This window comes from Delphinus delphis, chromosome 10 (assembly GCF_949987515.2).
Source record: "Delphinus delphis chromosome 10, mDelDel1.2, whole genome shotgun sequence".
Lineage (NCBI taxonomy): Eukaryota > Metazoa > Chordata > Mammalia > Artiodactyla > Delphinidae > Delphinus > Delphinus delphis.
In genome coordinates, this window is record NC_082692.2 from 67567754 (window position 1) to 67581238 (window position 13485).

The following is a 13485-nucleotide window of genomic DNA, read 5'->3' on the forward strand; positions in this document are numbered from 1 at the left end:
GTGCCAGAACCTCAGCTGGGGGAAGAGGCTTGGAGGGCTTCGTGGAGGAGGAGGCATTTGAGCCAAGCTCAGGGACAGAGTAGGCAGAGGTAGCCATTTGAAGGGAGCTGTGGGTGATGAAGAGTATTCAAGGGGAGGAAATAGCAGGGGCAAAGGCCTGGAGGCAGAAACAGCAGAAGCTCCATCTTTACCACAAGATGTCCCCTTCTCTGGGAAGCCTCCCTGACACCTTACCTTTTAGAACTGGGTGTCCCTGAGTCTCTGCCCCTCCAGCCTTTGCAATCTGGGACAGCCCGGACTCAACACTCCCTCCCAAGCCTCCCGAGGTGATGCCAGCTCTCCTCCTCTGCCTCCCCTGCCCAGCCTGGCCCAGGGAACCCACAGATGAATTGTAATCCCTTCAGAAAGGGGGTTACAGGCACCCTCCCTCAAGATGCTGCTCCTAGGGTTGGCACCGGTGGGAGCCCAGGTGGTGTTGGGATTGGGAGGGGTCAAAGACCCCAAAGCCACCATGGACCTCTCAGGCCTGGGATATTTGAGAGTGTTACTGAGTCTAAGCTTGTATTGCTCACTGCATGACAGGCCAGTAAAGCAAGAGACAAGTTGTTGGGGCAAGGAATAACGACTTTACTGAGAAAGCCAGCATACTGAGAAGATGGTGGACTAATGTCCCAAAGAACCACCTTACCAGAGTTGGAATTCAGGCTTTTTTCATGTTAAAAGGGGGAGGGGGTGTGGTTGGTTGGTGCAAACTTCTTGGTGTCAGAATCCTTCCTTCTTGCGTCTGTCAACTTAGCCCAGGTCATGATGTTCCTGTAAACCTCCAACAAGACAAATGTTATTCTCTGTTCTGCAACCTTTTATCTCTACATGAATGGAAAAGTGTTATACCTTTGAAAGTCAGAGCCTTGAGAATGGGCTGTCCTGTATATTTCAGGCTACAGGCAACATTCTTGTAGCAAAAGTAATAGAAGACAAAGGTTAGAGTAAAAGAAACAGGTCCAATATGGAGGCAGATTTGTTCTTCACTATGACAAGAGCAAGTATTCCAGAGTCAGCCAGACGTGCACCCAGACCCCAGTGCAGACCCTTCTCAACTTGCTTTCCTCGTCTGCCCACTGGGGACAATCAGCACCCCACTCCTAGGGCTTCAGGGAGGATTAAACGAGTTCATCATGTAGAGCCAGAGGGACTCGCACTGTTGGTGGGAATGTAAATTGATACAACCACTATGGAGAACAGTATGGAGGTTCCTTAAAAAACTAAAAATAGAACTACCATACGACCCAGCAATCCCACTCCTGGGCATATACCCTGAGAAAACCATAATTCAAAAAGAATCATGTACCACAGTGTTCACTGCAGCTCTATTTACAATAGCCAGGACGTGGTTTTCATATCTGTAAAAGAACTCGAGATGTGCATCAGATACCATTATCTGGGTACTTCAGTTAGCAGTAATCGTGCCTCGGATAAACCTCATTGGCTACAATACTGCCACTGCGCAAAGCTATCTGGGTACTTCAGAGAGGGCCTACGGCAGGGGATATGGAGGAGGGGTCTGTCCCAGGAAGGCCCCATAGGGTCCTGCTAAGTTACACTGGGACCCTGTGTTCACACCATGGGTGCTGCCTCCCATGAGGCTCAAGTGCTGCTGGTCCTGCGGTTGTGTCCTTCTCTCCGCCTCTCCTCCCATGCTACAATGGTCCAGTCCCCACCACCCACTGTGACCATGCTAGCCTCCTCAGCGTCCCCTGTCCTGAACACTTGCCCCTCAGCCTGTTCTCCACTCAGAAACTAGTGTTTTTAAATTTTTTAATCAATATTTTAAAAATTGAAGCATTGTTGATTTACACTGCTATGTTAATTTCTGCTGTACAGCAAAGTGACTCAGTTATATATACATTCTTTTTTTTAATATTCTTTTCCATTATGGTTTATCATAGGATATTGAATACAGTTCTCTGTGCTATACAGTAGGACCTGTTGTTTATCCACTCTCTCTATAAAAGCTTACATCTGTTAACCCCAAACTCCCACTCCATCCCTCCTCCAACCCCCTCTCCCTTGAACAGAACTAGTCTGTTCTCTATGTCCGTGATTCTGTTTCATAGATAGGTTCATTTGTGCCATATCTTAGATTCCACATATAAGTGATACCATATGGTATTTGTCTTTCTTTGTCTGAATTACTTCATTTAGTATGATAATCTCTAGTTGCGTCCATGTTGCTGCAAATGGCATTATTTCATTCTTTTTTATGGCTGAGTAGTATTCCATTATGTATATGTACCACATCTTCTTTATCCATTCATCTGTTGTTGGACATTTAGGTTGTTTCCATGTCTTGGCTATCGTGAACAGTGCTGCTATGAACATAGGGGTGCATGTATCTTTTTGAATTCTAGTTTTGTCTGGATATATGCCCAGGAGTAGGAATGCTGGATCATATGGTGTTCTATTTTTAGTTTTCTGAGGAACCTCCATACTGTTTTCCACCAACTTACATTCTAGGGGATCTTTCTAGTGACAACTATAACTTAACTGTCTATAGTGACAACTATAACTGTCATGTCTAGTGACAGCCATGGGCTTTTAAAGCTCTTTAGGGGCTCCCCTGTCCTCTGGACCACACCCCTCCACCCCCCTGCTGGCCCATCCAGCCCTGGAGAAGGGGCTGCAGCCCCTCTTTGCTTGCAGCAGGGATGGAAGGGCCCTGGGACTGGAGGAGGAGGTATGGACGTAGAGGGGTGGATGGACATCCTATAGATGCACAGAAGCCACAGGGTAGATGATGCCCCCTGGAGGTATGCGACGGAGCAGACCTGGGAAGGGGGCTGCCTTCCTGAGCAAAGGGGGTTTGGCAGGGGCTGGAGTCCCCTGTTCCCTGTCAGGGCTCATCTGGCCCAGCCAGAGACAATGGCGCTGAGGCCTCATCTTACCTCTAGGGAGTTGCTAATGATGGTCTTTAATGGCCTTGCCTGGGAAGGGATGACCTCACCGGGCCACACCCTGATGAGAGGAGGCTGGAGTCAGAGGCAGGCGGCTCCTCCATCACCGTGAGACCTGCTTGGGCTTGTCTTGTCTGAAGAATGAGGGGGCAGTGTGTGTGCGCTCGTGTATCTGGTCCTTCATGCGGCCAGAGGGAGAAGGCTCCCAGCCCGATGGGGGAGGCAGGACCTGGGTGAAAAGTCTCAGGGCAGCAGGGTGGGGAGGCCTTGCTTCTACTCAGCGTCTCTGGCTTCTGTTAAGGGTTTGGGTGTGGGTGCCGGTGTTCCCGGCCACATCCGTGCTGAGGCAGAGGGTCTGCCCGCTGCACACATAGTATCCAGGGGCAGGCCTGCGTGTACCAGGTGGTGGCGGCAGCAGGGGTGGGAGCGGGTTCCAGCACAGGCTTGCTGCCGGCCCCCGCCCTGCCCCATTCGTCAGGGATGACTATGTTTGCACTCTGGGGAGGGGTCCTGTGGAGGTGGCCCCTCTCCTGAGGGCAGCCTCCCCCTCCCCCGGGCTCGGAGCAGGACCACTCTAGGGAAATGTTCATCTCTTTTGTGGTGTCCTTGTCAGACCCCCTTCAGGGTGACTCCTCCACAGTGCTACAAGTTCTTTCTCGTGTCCAGCCTTAGTCACTCTTGCTGTTGCACCTGATTCATTTATCAGAGGACAAGTTGAGGGCCCTATTATCCTGCCACCCAGTCTGACATCACTGAACTTCCCTCGGGCATGTTCCGACTACTGGGACAGCCCAGTCGGCACAGGAAATGGCTGCTGGATGAATGTGCGAGTGAGTGAGTGAGTGACTGAGTGGCTCAGATCCTCCTCCCATGAGAATGCTAAGAAGTGGCTAAGAAGTGGATGAGGGGGTCCTGGGGGCCTGGGCTGAGATGGAGACAGAAACGGGGACCCAAAGGGAGGCAGAAAGAGGGTCAGGAGGAAAGAGATGGGACTGAGGGCACAGAGACGAAGCAGATGCAGCCGAGAGCCAGGTGTCCTCGAGCTCCACTGGCATCCAAGGCCTCAGCCAAAGGTGGCCTGGGACGGACAGGGCCCAGGGGGACAGCACGACCAAAACAAGGTGGAACAACAGGAGCTCAGCGTGAGGCCTGGGACGGACAGGGCCCAGTGGGGGACAGCACGACCAAAACAAGGTGCAACAACAGGAGCTCAGAGGGAGGGACCATGAGGCAGGAACCTGGGACCCAGGGTGGGGACAGCAGTCTAGCACGACCTAGACCAAGGTCAGAGCAAGGACCCAGGGCTCCAGCCACCCAGCCATGACCTATCCCTCTGCCCCCACCAGAAGGAAGCTGCAGGGAACCTCAGCCAGGCATGGTAGTGAGGTGGGAGTTTCTACAGATGAGGACACCGAGGGTCAGAGGCCACCTGGCCTAAGGTTGCATAGGAGGTAAAGTCCCTCAGTGCTTGGTTGGAGGGGCCAGCTCAGGAGGAGACTGCTGCTCCCACCCCCGAGCCTGTGCTTGGGCACGGTGGCACTGCCAGGCACTTACTCGGCCTGTCGAGGGCCCAGCCCCCCACCCAGCACCCGCGGGCTTCCCCAGCCCTGGCCGAGGGCAGCGAGGGAACAAAGGTCCAGTCTCTGCCTGCTCAGGCCCCCACCCCCTTGCCCGCCCCTGGCACAGAAGGACCAGGGCCCTGAGGGAGCCCAAGAGCCAAAGCAGCCCCCGCCCCTTTGCCGACACTGAGAACCCCCTTCCTCCCCCTCCCACGGGCCTGCTGGCCGCACTGCAGTGTCCCCCCTTCTAGAGATGGGAAGGCTGAGTGAGAGGGCTGAGGAGCTGGCAGCCACACAGCTGGGATTCGAGCCCACCTAGCCCTCCTCATACGCGTGAGGGTGTGACTGTTCCCGTTGGATGTAACTCACGGGGAGAGATGGGGCAGGGACAGAGACGGCAGAGCCTAGATGGCCCAAAGGGGAGTGCTGGGGAAGGGGCTGAATTGCTCTCACTTTTCCGGCCCTGCCCACCTACCTGCCACCCAGGGCTAGTCCAGTGCTGGTCACAGCAGAAGGGATAAAGCCAGGGGAGAGGCAGAGATGGGGAAACGGAGTCAGCCCCCAGGTCCCCCTAAGTTCATGACCGGGGCTCAGTCCAGTCAGAGGTGAAGCCCCTGCGGAGCTTCCGTTTCCCCATCTGTAACATGGGGCTGTGGGGCCCACTGGGGGCCTCGCTCCCCAGGCCACGGCCATCATTCTTCTCCAGGACCCTTGCCTGCCCCCTGCTCCCCCCAGGGCCTGGCCTTACGACTCCAGAGGGGCCTGCATGGAGGGCTGACGCTCATCTGCTCTGGAGAAGCTGGGCACAGCCTAGCCCTCCCTGCAGGCCCAGGTCCAGACCAGGAAATGAACATCAGGTGTTCATCATGCCCGAACGTGAAAAGCACTGGGTATTTGGGTGTGACTGGCTCCACTGTACGGATATAGATACTGAGGCTCAGGGAGGCTGAGGGACCTGTCTGAAGCCACCCAGCTCCTGAGGAGCAAAGCAGGGCTGACCTGCTCACTGACCAGGCTTCACGTCCTGTAAGCATCCCAGGGACAGAGGGGGAAGGAGGGAGCTTGATAAACACACACCCCATGTCCCGTCCACAAGAGTAGAAAGAGAAAGGGTCAGGGCGCCGGGGCCACAGGGGGGCAGGTCAGGAGCCTGGAGCGCTTGGGCAGTCTGGGCAATGTCCAAGTGGACAGCCTTGGGCGGTTCTGGGCGAGCAGGGGCTCAGTTCTGTAACCTTGGTCCATAAAACCTCTCCAAGCCTTGACCTGTTAACCAGTGGGCCAAAGCACATGGAGAAAGCCCAGATGCCCCAGCCTGCCTGCACCTGAGTGGCTGGGGAAATGCCCACACCCCAGCTGCTCCTCCCAGCTTTGGGCACCTCCAGCCAGTCACAGCAAGTGCCCAACAGGCCCCAGGCAGGATCAGGCTGCTGCCTCTCGCAGAGCAGGCACTGGGATACTGGCCACGGTGCCCCTCCTCACTGCCTCCACCCCTGGCCCTTATCAGACACAATTCGTTTTAAAGAAAAAATAATATTTATTTGCAATATAAACAAAGTCCCGTTGCTGGATCGGGATATATATATGTATGTGTGTGTATATATATGTAGGGTCACAAATTTTCCTTCATAAGTTCATAAAGCAAAACTGGCCACCCTCTTGGCATACCCTCATTTACACAAATCTGATGCATCTTTCTGGGTTTTTCTTTTTAAAGGTAAAAAAGAGAGAAAGAGAACCATGTACAGCACGGAAGCTTTTTGTCAATTTCTTGACTGTGGCAAGATTTTAATCTGCTGCCTTAAAGAATCCCTGAAAACCACCCCTGTGAGGTAAGATGCAGTGGGGGCAGAGTTTCCGTGGCCTTGCTCACATGCTGAGTGCTGGCTCGCTCAGGGACCCCAGCCCGACTGCTCACCCCTCCCCAGGCCCTATGCAGTCCTGACACCTGGGAGAACTGAGGTTGGAGAAGGAACAAAACTGGAGGAGGATAACGGAATCCGTGGCTTTGTTCTGTGGATACGGGGGTGGAGGGATGGACAGAGCCTCACACCCCTTTCCTTGTCCATCCTCGCCACCCACCCCTGCCCTGGGATTGAAATGGGTGCGAGTTTCTTAATAGAAGGCAGGGGCAAGATGAGCACAGGGCAGGCTTTCACGGGTTGAGGGGGCTGGGAGTGGCAGCTGAACCAAAGCAACAACCAGGGTGAGGGAAGAGACTCGGGGGAGGCAGGGCTGGGTGCCACCACCAACACCCCCCCCAGCCACTGGGCCTGCACCCTCAGCTACCAACAGACAGAGAGAGGAACAAGCAAGTAGTGGGTACATATAAAAAGGGCCTGGGGCCCAGGCCCCCCTCGGGGCTGAGCCCGGAGGGTTAATGCTACTGCGTGGCAGCCCCCTGTGGCCCCACCTCCAGCAGGACAGTGGCAGGGCCTCCCTCTGCTGCCTGCGGCAGTTGGCAGGGACCACCAGAAGGGCAGTTGGGTGGGCAGAGAATGCAAAGGCTACCTGTCCAGCCCACCACTCACCACTCGCGGCAGTCATCACAGGCAAATGCAGCGCCAGGTCGGGCTGGGCCGAGGTGGGAGGTGTGGGCAGGCCTGGGAGTCCAAAGCTGGCGAGAGCAGCAAACCACCCCTTTAAGGGCCGCTGCGGAAACGGAGGCTTCACACATGTGCAAAACGCTTTTGGTCAAGATCAACGCGGGGTTTGTCTTTTCCATTAAAAACAAAAACCCAAGAATTGCTTTTTGAAATAAGAAGAAAAACAAACTGATAACACTTCTCTCTCTCTCTCTCTCGCAGGATCAAGAAAGGGATGAAATACTGGTTTATACAATCCACTGTTGCATGTAGCCTGAAAATAACACTTTTCATTAAAAAAGAAAAATCAAGAAGAGCTTGAACACTCTCTGCTCCAGGGAGCTCGGATTTACCTGCCAAAAATAAAAAGTAAACTCAGGTCCATGGATGTGTCTTTAAAAAAAAAAAGAGCCAAACTGGCTGGGCCATCAGCAGAAAGGAGTGTCCTGGGACAAGGACGAGGCCCCACTGGACTCCCAAAGCCACATGTCTGAGAGCCGAGGGCCCCTCCGGAAAGTCCTGCCGGGGGAGGCCTGGCTGTGGGCTGCACCCTCCCCGGGACGGTGAGGGAAGCTCACCTCTGGGCACAGGCGATGTCCGGGTTCCTCACGCCAGAGGCAGCAGGCGTGGGCCCTCCCTGCGGGCCCTGTGGAGGCCCGGGAGGGGCTGGCCCGTTGCCCCGTGCCCCCGGCCTCACGTGGACTCGAGCGTGTTGAGTGGGAACAGGTTGTGGTTGGTGGGCGTGGAGAAGTAGAGCTGCTCGCTGGGGGTGTGGTTGTCACACGGGCTGCTCAGCCCCAGCGTCCGCTCGAAGTCCAGCAGCTGCCCCATAAAGTTGAAGTTGGGTGAGATGTTGGACTTTTTCCTCTTGACAAAGTCGTAGGCATCATTGAGCGACAGGTTCATCTTCTGCATCAGGTAGGCCACTGTGACCGTCACCGAGCGGCTGATGCCTGCCAGGCAGTGCACCAGGACACCGCACTTCTTGGAGCGGGCCTCGTCTGAAACACACAGGCACGGGTCAGGGCAGCACCTCCTCCAGGGAGCCACCGCAGGTGGGGCTGGGGCACAGGTGGGGCTGGGGGCAGCATGGTGACTGGCTGGTGCCTCCCGACTCCCGAGTGACCTGGTGAAGTCCCACGCGGGTGGGACAGCAACTTGGGGTCGAGGTTAAGAGCATGACTGGAGAGGGCTCTGCCACACGGTAGCTCCAAGTCACTGGACATTCCTGCGCCTCGGTCTTCTCCTGTCAGAGGGCCTGCTTACTCACAGTGCTCTTAGAGGGACGTGAGCCAAGGGGGGGGGCGCCACAAACACTGTGATCACTGCTAGTCCTACTGCTGCTCTAACCGTGTGCTACTACATGCCAAGGTGTCACCTGCATCCTCTCAGGTCCTCGGCACCATGGCTACCAAGTTAACTTTATAAATGAGGACACAGGCACAGAGACCAAGTAAGGAGCACAAGGTCACACACAGGTTCCTCCTACCTCGCAGCACTCACCCCCGCTAGCCCACGACCTGGGGCTCAGGGCTGAGCTTGCTGTCCTGGGGCAGCTTCCATGGGTGCCCCCGAGAGCCTCCTCAGAAACAGGCCTCATGAAGGCTCCTCCACAAGGGAACGGCAGGCAGCACTCGGCTCTGCCCTCGGCCCAGCCAGTCCCCGGGGCCTTAGTCCTGCTCCGGAATAGCCAGGGGCTGGGACCAGGGCCACGCCTAGTTTCACGAGTGGGGTTTGCTTATGTGGGGCCTACCCAGACCACTTACTGGACTTTCCCTGGCCCATGTGCCAGTGACATCTCCCACCACAGCCAACCAAGTTCTGCCAACTCTCCCCTCCACCGCTCCTCCCGGATTCCCCCAGTGCGGTGCTCAGACGCCTATGCCTGACAGGCAGCAGGAGCTCAAATACCGGTTGAGCCACCGGCCAACTCAGTCCTGTAATCTCTCCTCCCCTAGACCCGAGCACAGCTGCATCTCCGTGCCATAGCTGTGCCAGAGGCACAGATTAACAAGAGGCAGGCCTGGGGTCCCCAAGGTCCCCGCCTGAGCTCACTGGGAGCCAGGTACACTCCTTCAAGATGCACTCCTACAAAAGGCCACAGGTTCACAAACTGTTCCTCGTATGGCACTCACTGCTTCTGGCCTGGCAGGACTTCCCTTCCCTAAGCCCACATGAGGGTTCCCAGGGCAAAGCATGCAGTAGGTGCTTAATCCAGACTCGGGGACCAACTGGGGGCCAGACCAGCGGGGGAAGAGACCGACGTCATGGATTCACGTGGAACCACGCTGTCTGACCTTTAGATTTGGGGCAGGAGAAGGGGGTAGTGGAGACAAGCCTCCAGTGGTGACACATCAAGATAAGGGGAAGGCCTGGTCCCCAAACCCACTCCTAGGTAATCCAAAGTCAAACCGCTTCCGCTGGCTTTATTTTTAGCCCTCTAAGGGTGTGGCGGAGCCTCGGGGGTGCTGGGGCTTGATCCTGCCCCACTGAGTCCTATGGGATGCTTGGGCTTCAATTCCTTCACTTGTCAAAAAGGGAGTATGGTTCCTCCCACCTCTACACCCTGTTCTGTCCCCCTCCCCAGATGTAAAAGGACCTCCAAGAACGATAAAAACACCTACAAACCAGGCTCAGCCCTGGGAAATCCGGGGGCCCCCTCTTCACCCCCCTCTTGACTGGGGAGAGCACAAATGCTGAGGCAGCACCCACAGCCCTCTGGGCCACGTCCTCCCAAGCAGAGCTGGGAAGCTCTGGATAGCCCCCGACACAGCCCCTCCCCCAGGCCTCAGCTTCCTTCCTTCCTCCCAGCCAGGCACCTACTTTTGGTTCCCAGTAAGCGGATGAGGCGGGGAAGCCTCCCACTTCCTGTTATTAACGCGAGCCCAGCCCAGCTGACACCAAAACGCCCTCCACTGGACATAGCGGCCAGAGGGAAAAGACTGCCGGGCCACCCCCTCCCTGCCACCGGAGGCTGGACAGAACACTGGGTCACTAGGCTCGGAGAGCCCAGGGTTTACATTCACCCTGATCTTGTGTCCCTTTCCTGAATCCTGGGTGAGAGCTGAACCCGAAGACGACCTGCCATCTAAACAGCCTCCAGCTGGCCAAGGAGAAAGCAGGATGGGAGGTCAAAGATAAGGAACCCGAGTCAGCTGAGGCTGCGGATGCAGGGGGCTCAGAGGGCGCTAAGCCAGACAGCAGAACACACTGCTCTGGGGAGGACTTCCTCAGCCTCTCCCCATACTCTCTGAATACCTCCTATATGCCAAGCAAGCCCCACAGGCTGCCGGGAGCATCGGAGGCCCCGCCGAGGCCCTTTGGGTCATCACGTTCCAACAGCTGCCAGTTAGGGGGAGGCCTCTGGCTCCAGGCCACACTTTAGCCCCCTCAGGTACACAGTAAAGCCCAAAGAGGCTCCGTGACAGCCCCTAAAGAGACATGTGCGCTGAGGCGTGACGCAAAGCAAGCAAGACTCGTGGGAGGTCTGAGAGCTGGGACGTTTCAGCTTGCTGAGCCTGAAACAGCACAGCCAGAAAAACCCAAGCTGGACAGCAGAGTCCACGAGGCTCCAACAGCTGCAGGGAGCCTGCGAGTCGGGGGACTGCTCAGGCCCCGAGGGCCTCGGTGACGCACAGTGGGCCTGGGTACACCCATGGGCACACGCTGGCACATGCAGGGCATACACAGGTCTTGACAGGCCCAGAGATACCCAGCCAGGCACGGGCAACACCCAGAGTCCCATACACACCTTGATGCGCAAGCCCACCCACCCTGGCCGAAGCGCAGCAGCACTTACCGATGAAGCTGATGGCCTCAGGGAAGAACTGGGAGAGGTTCTGGCTCCAGTGGTCAGAGATGGGGATCTGCTTGTAGGTGAACTCGCCCCCGTGCTCGAAGGCATTGGGCAGGTTGGGCGTGACGTTGAGGATATACTTGATGCCGTACTTGCCGAGCACATCCAGGTTGGTGGAGTCCTTGGCGCAGCCGAGGTAGAGGTAGGGCAGGATCTGGACGGGGAAGGCCGGTTGGCTGGATGGCACAGGGCTGCCGTCTGACTCGGTGGCACTGCTGGGCAGCTCTCTGTCCGACTCACCATCTGAGCAGTCAGAGCTGATGCGTAGGCCCCCCAGACCCAACACTGAGGTGGGCGGTGAGCCGCTCGGCGAGGACGAGCTGTCCACGTTGGTCTCGCAGTGTTCTGAGTACTCTGTCTGGAACTTGTTGAAACCACCTGTGGACAGGATGAGACAGGGCCTGGATGAGAGACTGACGATGCCAGTGACCCCAGACCAAACAGGCTGCACAAGACCAACAGCAGCCAGGGTTCCCCACGGCAAGCACCGTAACACCAACAACGGACAACACGGGCGGTGCTACATATTTACACATGTACCTTCTCCTGTTTTCTCCACAACTATCCTATGATCCACTTCACAGATGGGGAAACTGAGGCCCCAAGTGATAAAGTAACATGCTTGAGCGCCATACCCTTGCCCATAGGGCTTCAGGGCCCCAGCCATACAACCAGCTTTAGGGCACTTGAGGACAGACTCCAGCTCATTCCTCTTCCACAGCTCCCATGTACACCTGGCACCCATGGGTGCTCAGTAACTGCTAAGCGGTAAAGGAGAGCAAACCACCCCATCTCAGGCCAACACCTGTGGGTTTGCAAACCCCTCTTATAGATGAGACCGCAGGGGCCAGAGCTGCATCTGGGTCAGCTAGAGGCAGAGAGGGCCTGGGCCCCCTGACTGGGAATAGGGTGCTTGAGCCCCACTCTCAGCCACACGGGAAGTAGTGTGAAGGTATCTGTTGGCTCTTTCCCAGGGCAGGGGCAAGTTCATAAAAGGGGTCCCAATTCCACCTCTCCAGAACCCACCCCCTTGTAACACAAGGTCCCTCTCAAGCCTCGCACCCACAGAAGGGGAAGCTGCTGGGGGCTTTACAGGGACAAGAAATGGGGAGCGCCTTGCAGCTAAGGATGGGCCCTGCGCCCGAGGGTGCCGCAGGCCTCCTCTCCCCTCCCGCCTGCCCGCCCCGCTGCCAGCAAGAGGCCATTTTGGAATGTTAATTGGAAACACCGGCTGCAGCCACTCGCCTCCCAGCGCTGCCTCCCCCTTCCACAGTCTCTGGGGTGGCAGGCTAAGGACTTGGGGGTCCCAGAAAACCAGAGCTGGGGCAAGGAACACTGCTTACAGCCGTGCCCCAAGCGCCTCCAAGAGGCGGTGATTCCCAAGTGATGAGACCCACGCGGGGATGCCCGGAGTCCCCCAACCCAAATGATCCCCATTCCCTGGCGGGGGCGGGGACGATTATGAAAAACTCCTGTCCTAACCCGGGCCTTCCAGGAACACGCATTCCAGTCTGTAGGAGCTGAACTTGGGTGCCCAGGAGGGGACCCTCCCTCCTTTGAGGGGCTCACGGGGAACCTAGGAGCTGCCATGGCCCCAACAACACGAAAAAAGGAAAGCCCAGGCGGGGAGAAGTTTGTTCGACCCACTTAGATCGTGCCCAGAAAGGTGTAGAGGAGGCCTGCGTATCAGCCTAAACCCGCACAGCTGGGGCCGGACGCCCGGGAGAGGAGAATGCGGGCCGGGGGCGACGTGGCGCCGGCCGGGCAGGCTGGGTACGGGGAGAGAAAGCGGCCTCCGGCTGGGGCACCCGGGAGCCGCGGGAGAGCCCCAATCCCAGACAGGGTCTCGGTGCTGCCCTCACCTTGGAGGTAGTAGGCCTGGCAGCCGTCGTCGCGCAGCTTTTGCAGGAGAAGGCCAAGCACCGAAGCGGGAGCGCCAGGCTCTGGCTGCCACTCGGCCGTGGCCTCGTCGTAGAGCAAAACGGTGGCCGCCTTGCAGCGCGTAGCGAAACGCTCCTTGTCGGCGTGGTTGGGGATGATGGAGCGGATGGGCAGGTTGCCCTTGCGCAAGCGGCGCAGCATGAGGCCCGGGATGGCCAGGTTGATGGCCGTCTCGATGTGCGACGACTCGAAGAGCTCGTGCGGCCGGCAGTCGAGCAGCAGCAGGGACGCGCCGCCGCGCGCCTCCAGCTCCTCCTGCAGCCACTCGGCACTCTTGCAAGGCATGGCCCCCGCACCCGCCGCCGCGCCTGCCCCGGTACCGGCGCCGGAACCAGACCCCGCACCGGGCTCCGACCCCGCCCCGGTGCCCCCAGCCGCCGACGCCCCCGAGGCCGACATGTGCGCCCGCGCTGGGGGGCCGCGGAGCTGGTTTTTCATGGGGAGCGCGGGCGGCCCGGGGCCGGGGCCGGGCAGCCCTGCCCTGGGACGGCGCCCCGGCCGCGCGGGCCCCAGCCGCGTCTCCGGGCGCCCGCCTCCCGCCGAGCTGCACGCCCGCCGCCCCGGCCTCCCGGCCTCCGTCCCGCCCGGCCCTCCGC

The 13485-nt window shown here is 57.8% G+C and overlaps 1 protein-coding gene, 1 long non-coding RNA gene and 1 pseudogene across 3 annotated transcripts in view; 1 reads left to right on the top strand and 2 right to left on the bottom strand.

The window, feature by feature from the left end:
• Positions 1–6340, top strand: part of LOC132432352 (uncharacterized) — a 70838-nt gene extending 64498 nt beyond the window's left edge. Inside the window, exon 6 of the long non-coding RNA XR_009520877.1 lies at positions 6225–6340. This is a non-coding gene — a long non-coding RNA (uncharacterized lncRNA). The remainder of the gene's footprint in view (positions 1–6224) is intronic.
• DUSP7 (dual specificity phosphatase 7) lies at positions 729–13485 on the bottom strand. Of its 2 annotated transcripts, XR_009520876.1 has the most exons (4): positions 12811–13485; positions 10892–11326; positions 7671–8093; positions 729–813 (listed from the first exon to the last, which is right to left on the bottom strand). XR_009520876.1 is itself a non-coding variant. In XM_060022621.1 (3 exons), exons 1-3 carry the CDS (start codon positions 13325–13327, stop codon positions 7786–7788), a joined length of 1260 nt encoding a protein of 419 aa, XP_059878604.1. In that variant the 5' UTR covers positions 13328–13485; the 3' UTR covers positions 6547–7785. The 2 variants fall into 2 exon arrangements, 1 of the variants encoding a protein (XP_059878604.1); XM_060022621.1 differs by lacking the exon at positions 729–813 and having other exon boundaries at positions 6547–8093.
• LOC132433019 (U4 spliceosomal RNA) lies at positions 1446–1512 on the bottom strand (annotated as a pseudogene).

Excerpts from the sequence above, each read along its gene's own strand:
- DUSP7 (XM_060022621.1), bottom strand. The coding sequence starts at position 13,327 with ATGAAAAACCAGCTCCGCGGCCCCCCAGCGCGGGCGCACATGTCGGCC. Across the intron at positions 11,327-12,810 it reads CCAGGCCTACTACCTCCAAG|GTGGTTTCAACAAGTTCCAG; the intron begins GTGAGGGCAGCA and ends TCCTGTCCACAG. Across the intron at positions 8,094-10,891 it reads TGAGGCCATCAGCTTCATCG|ACGAGGCCCGCTCCAAGAAG; the intron begins GTAAGTGCTGCT and ends TGTGTGTTTCAG.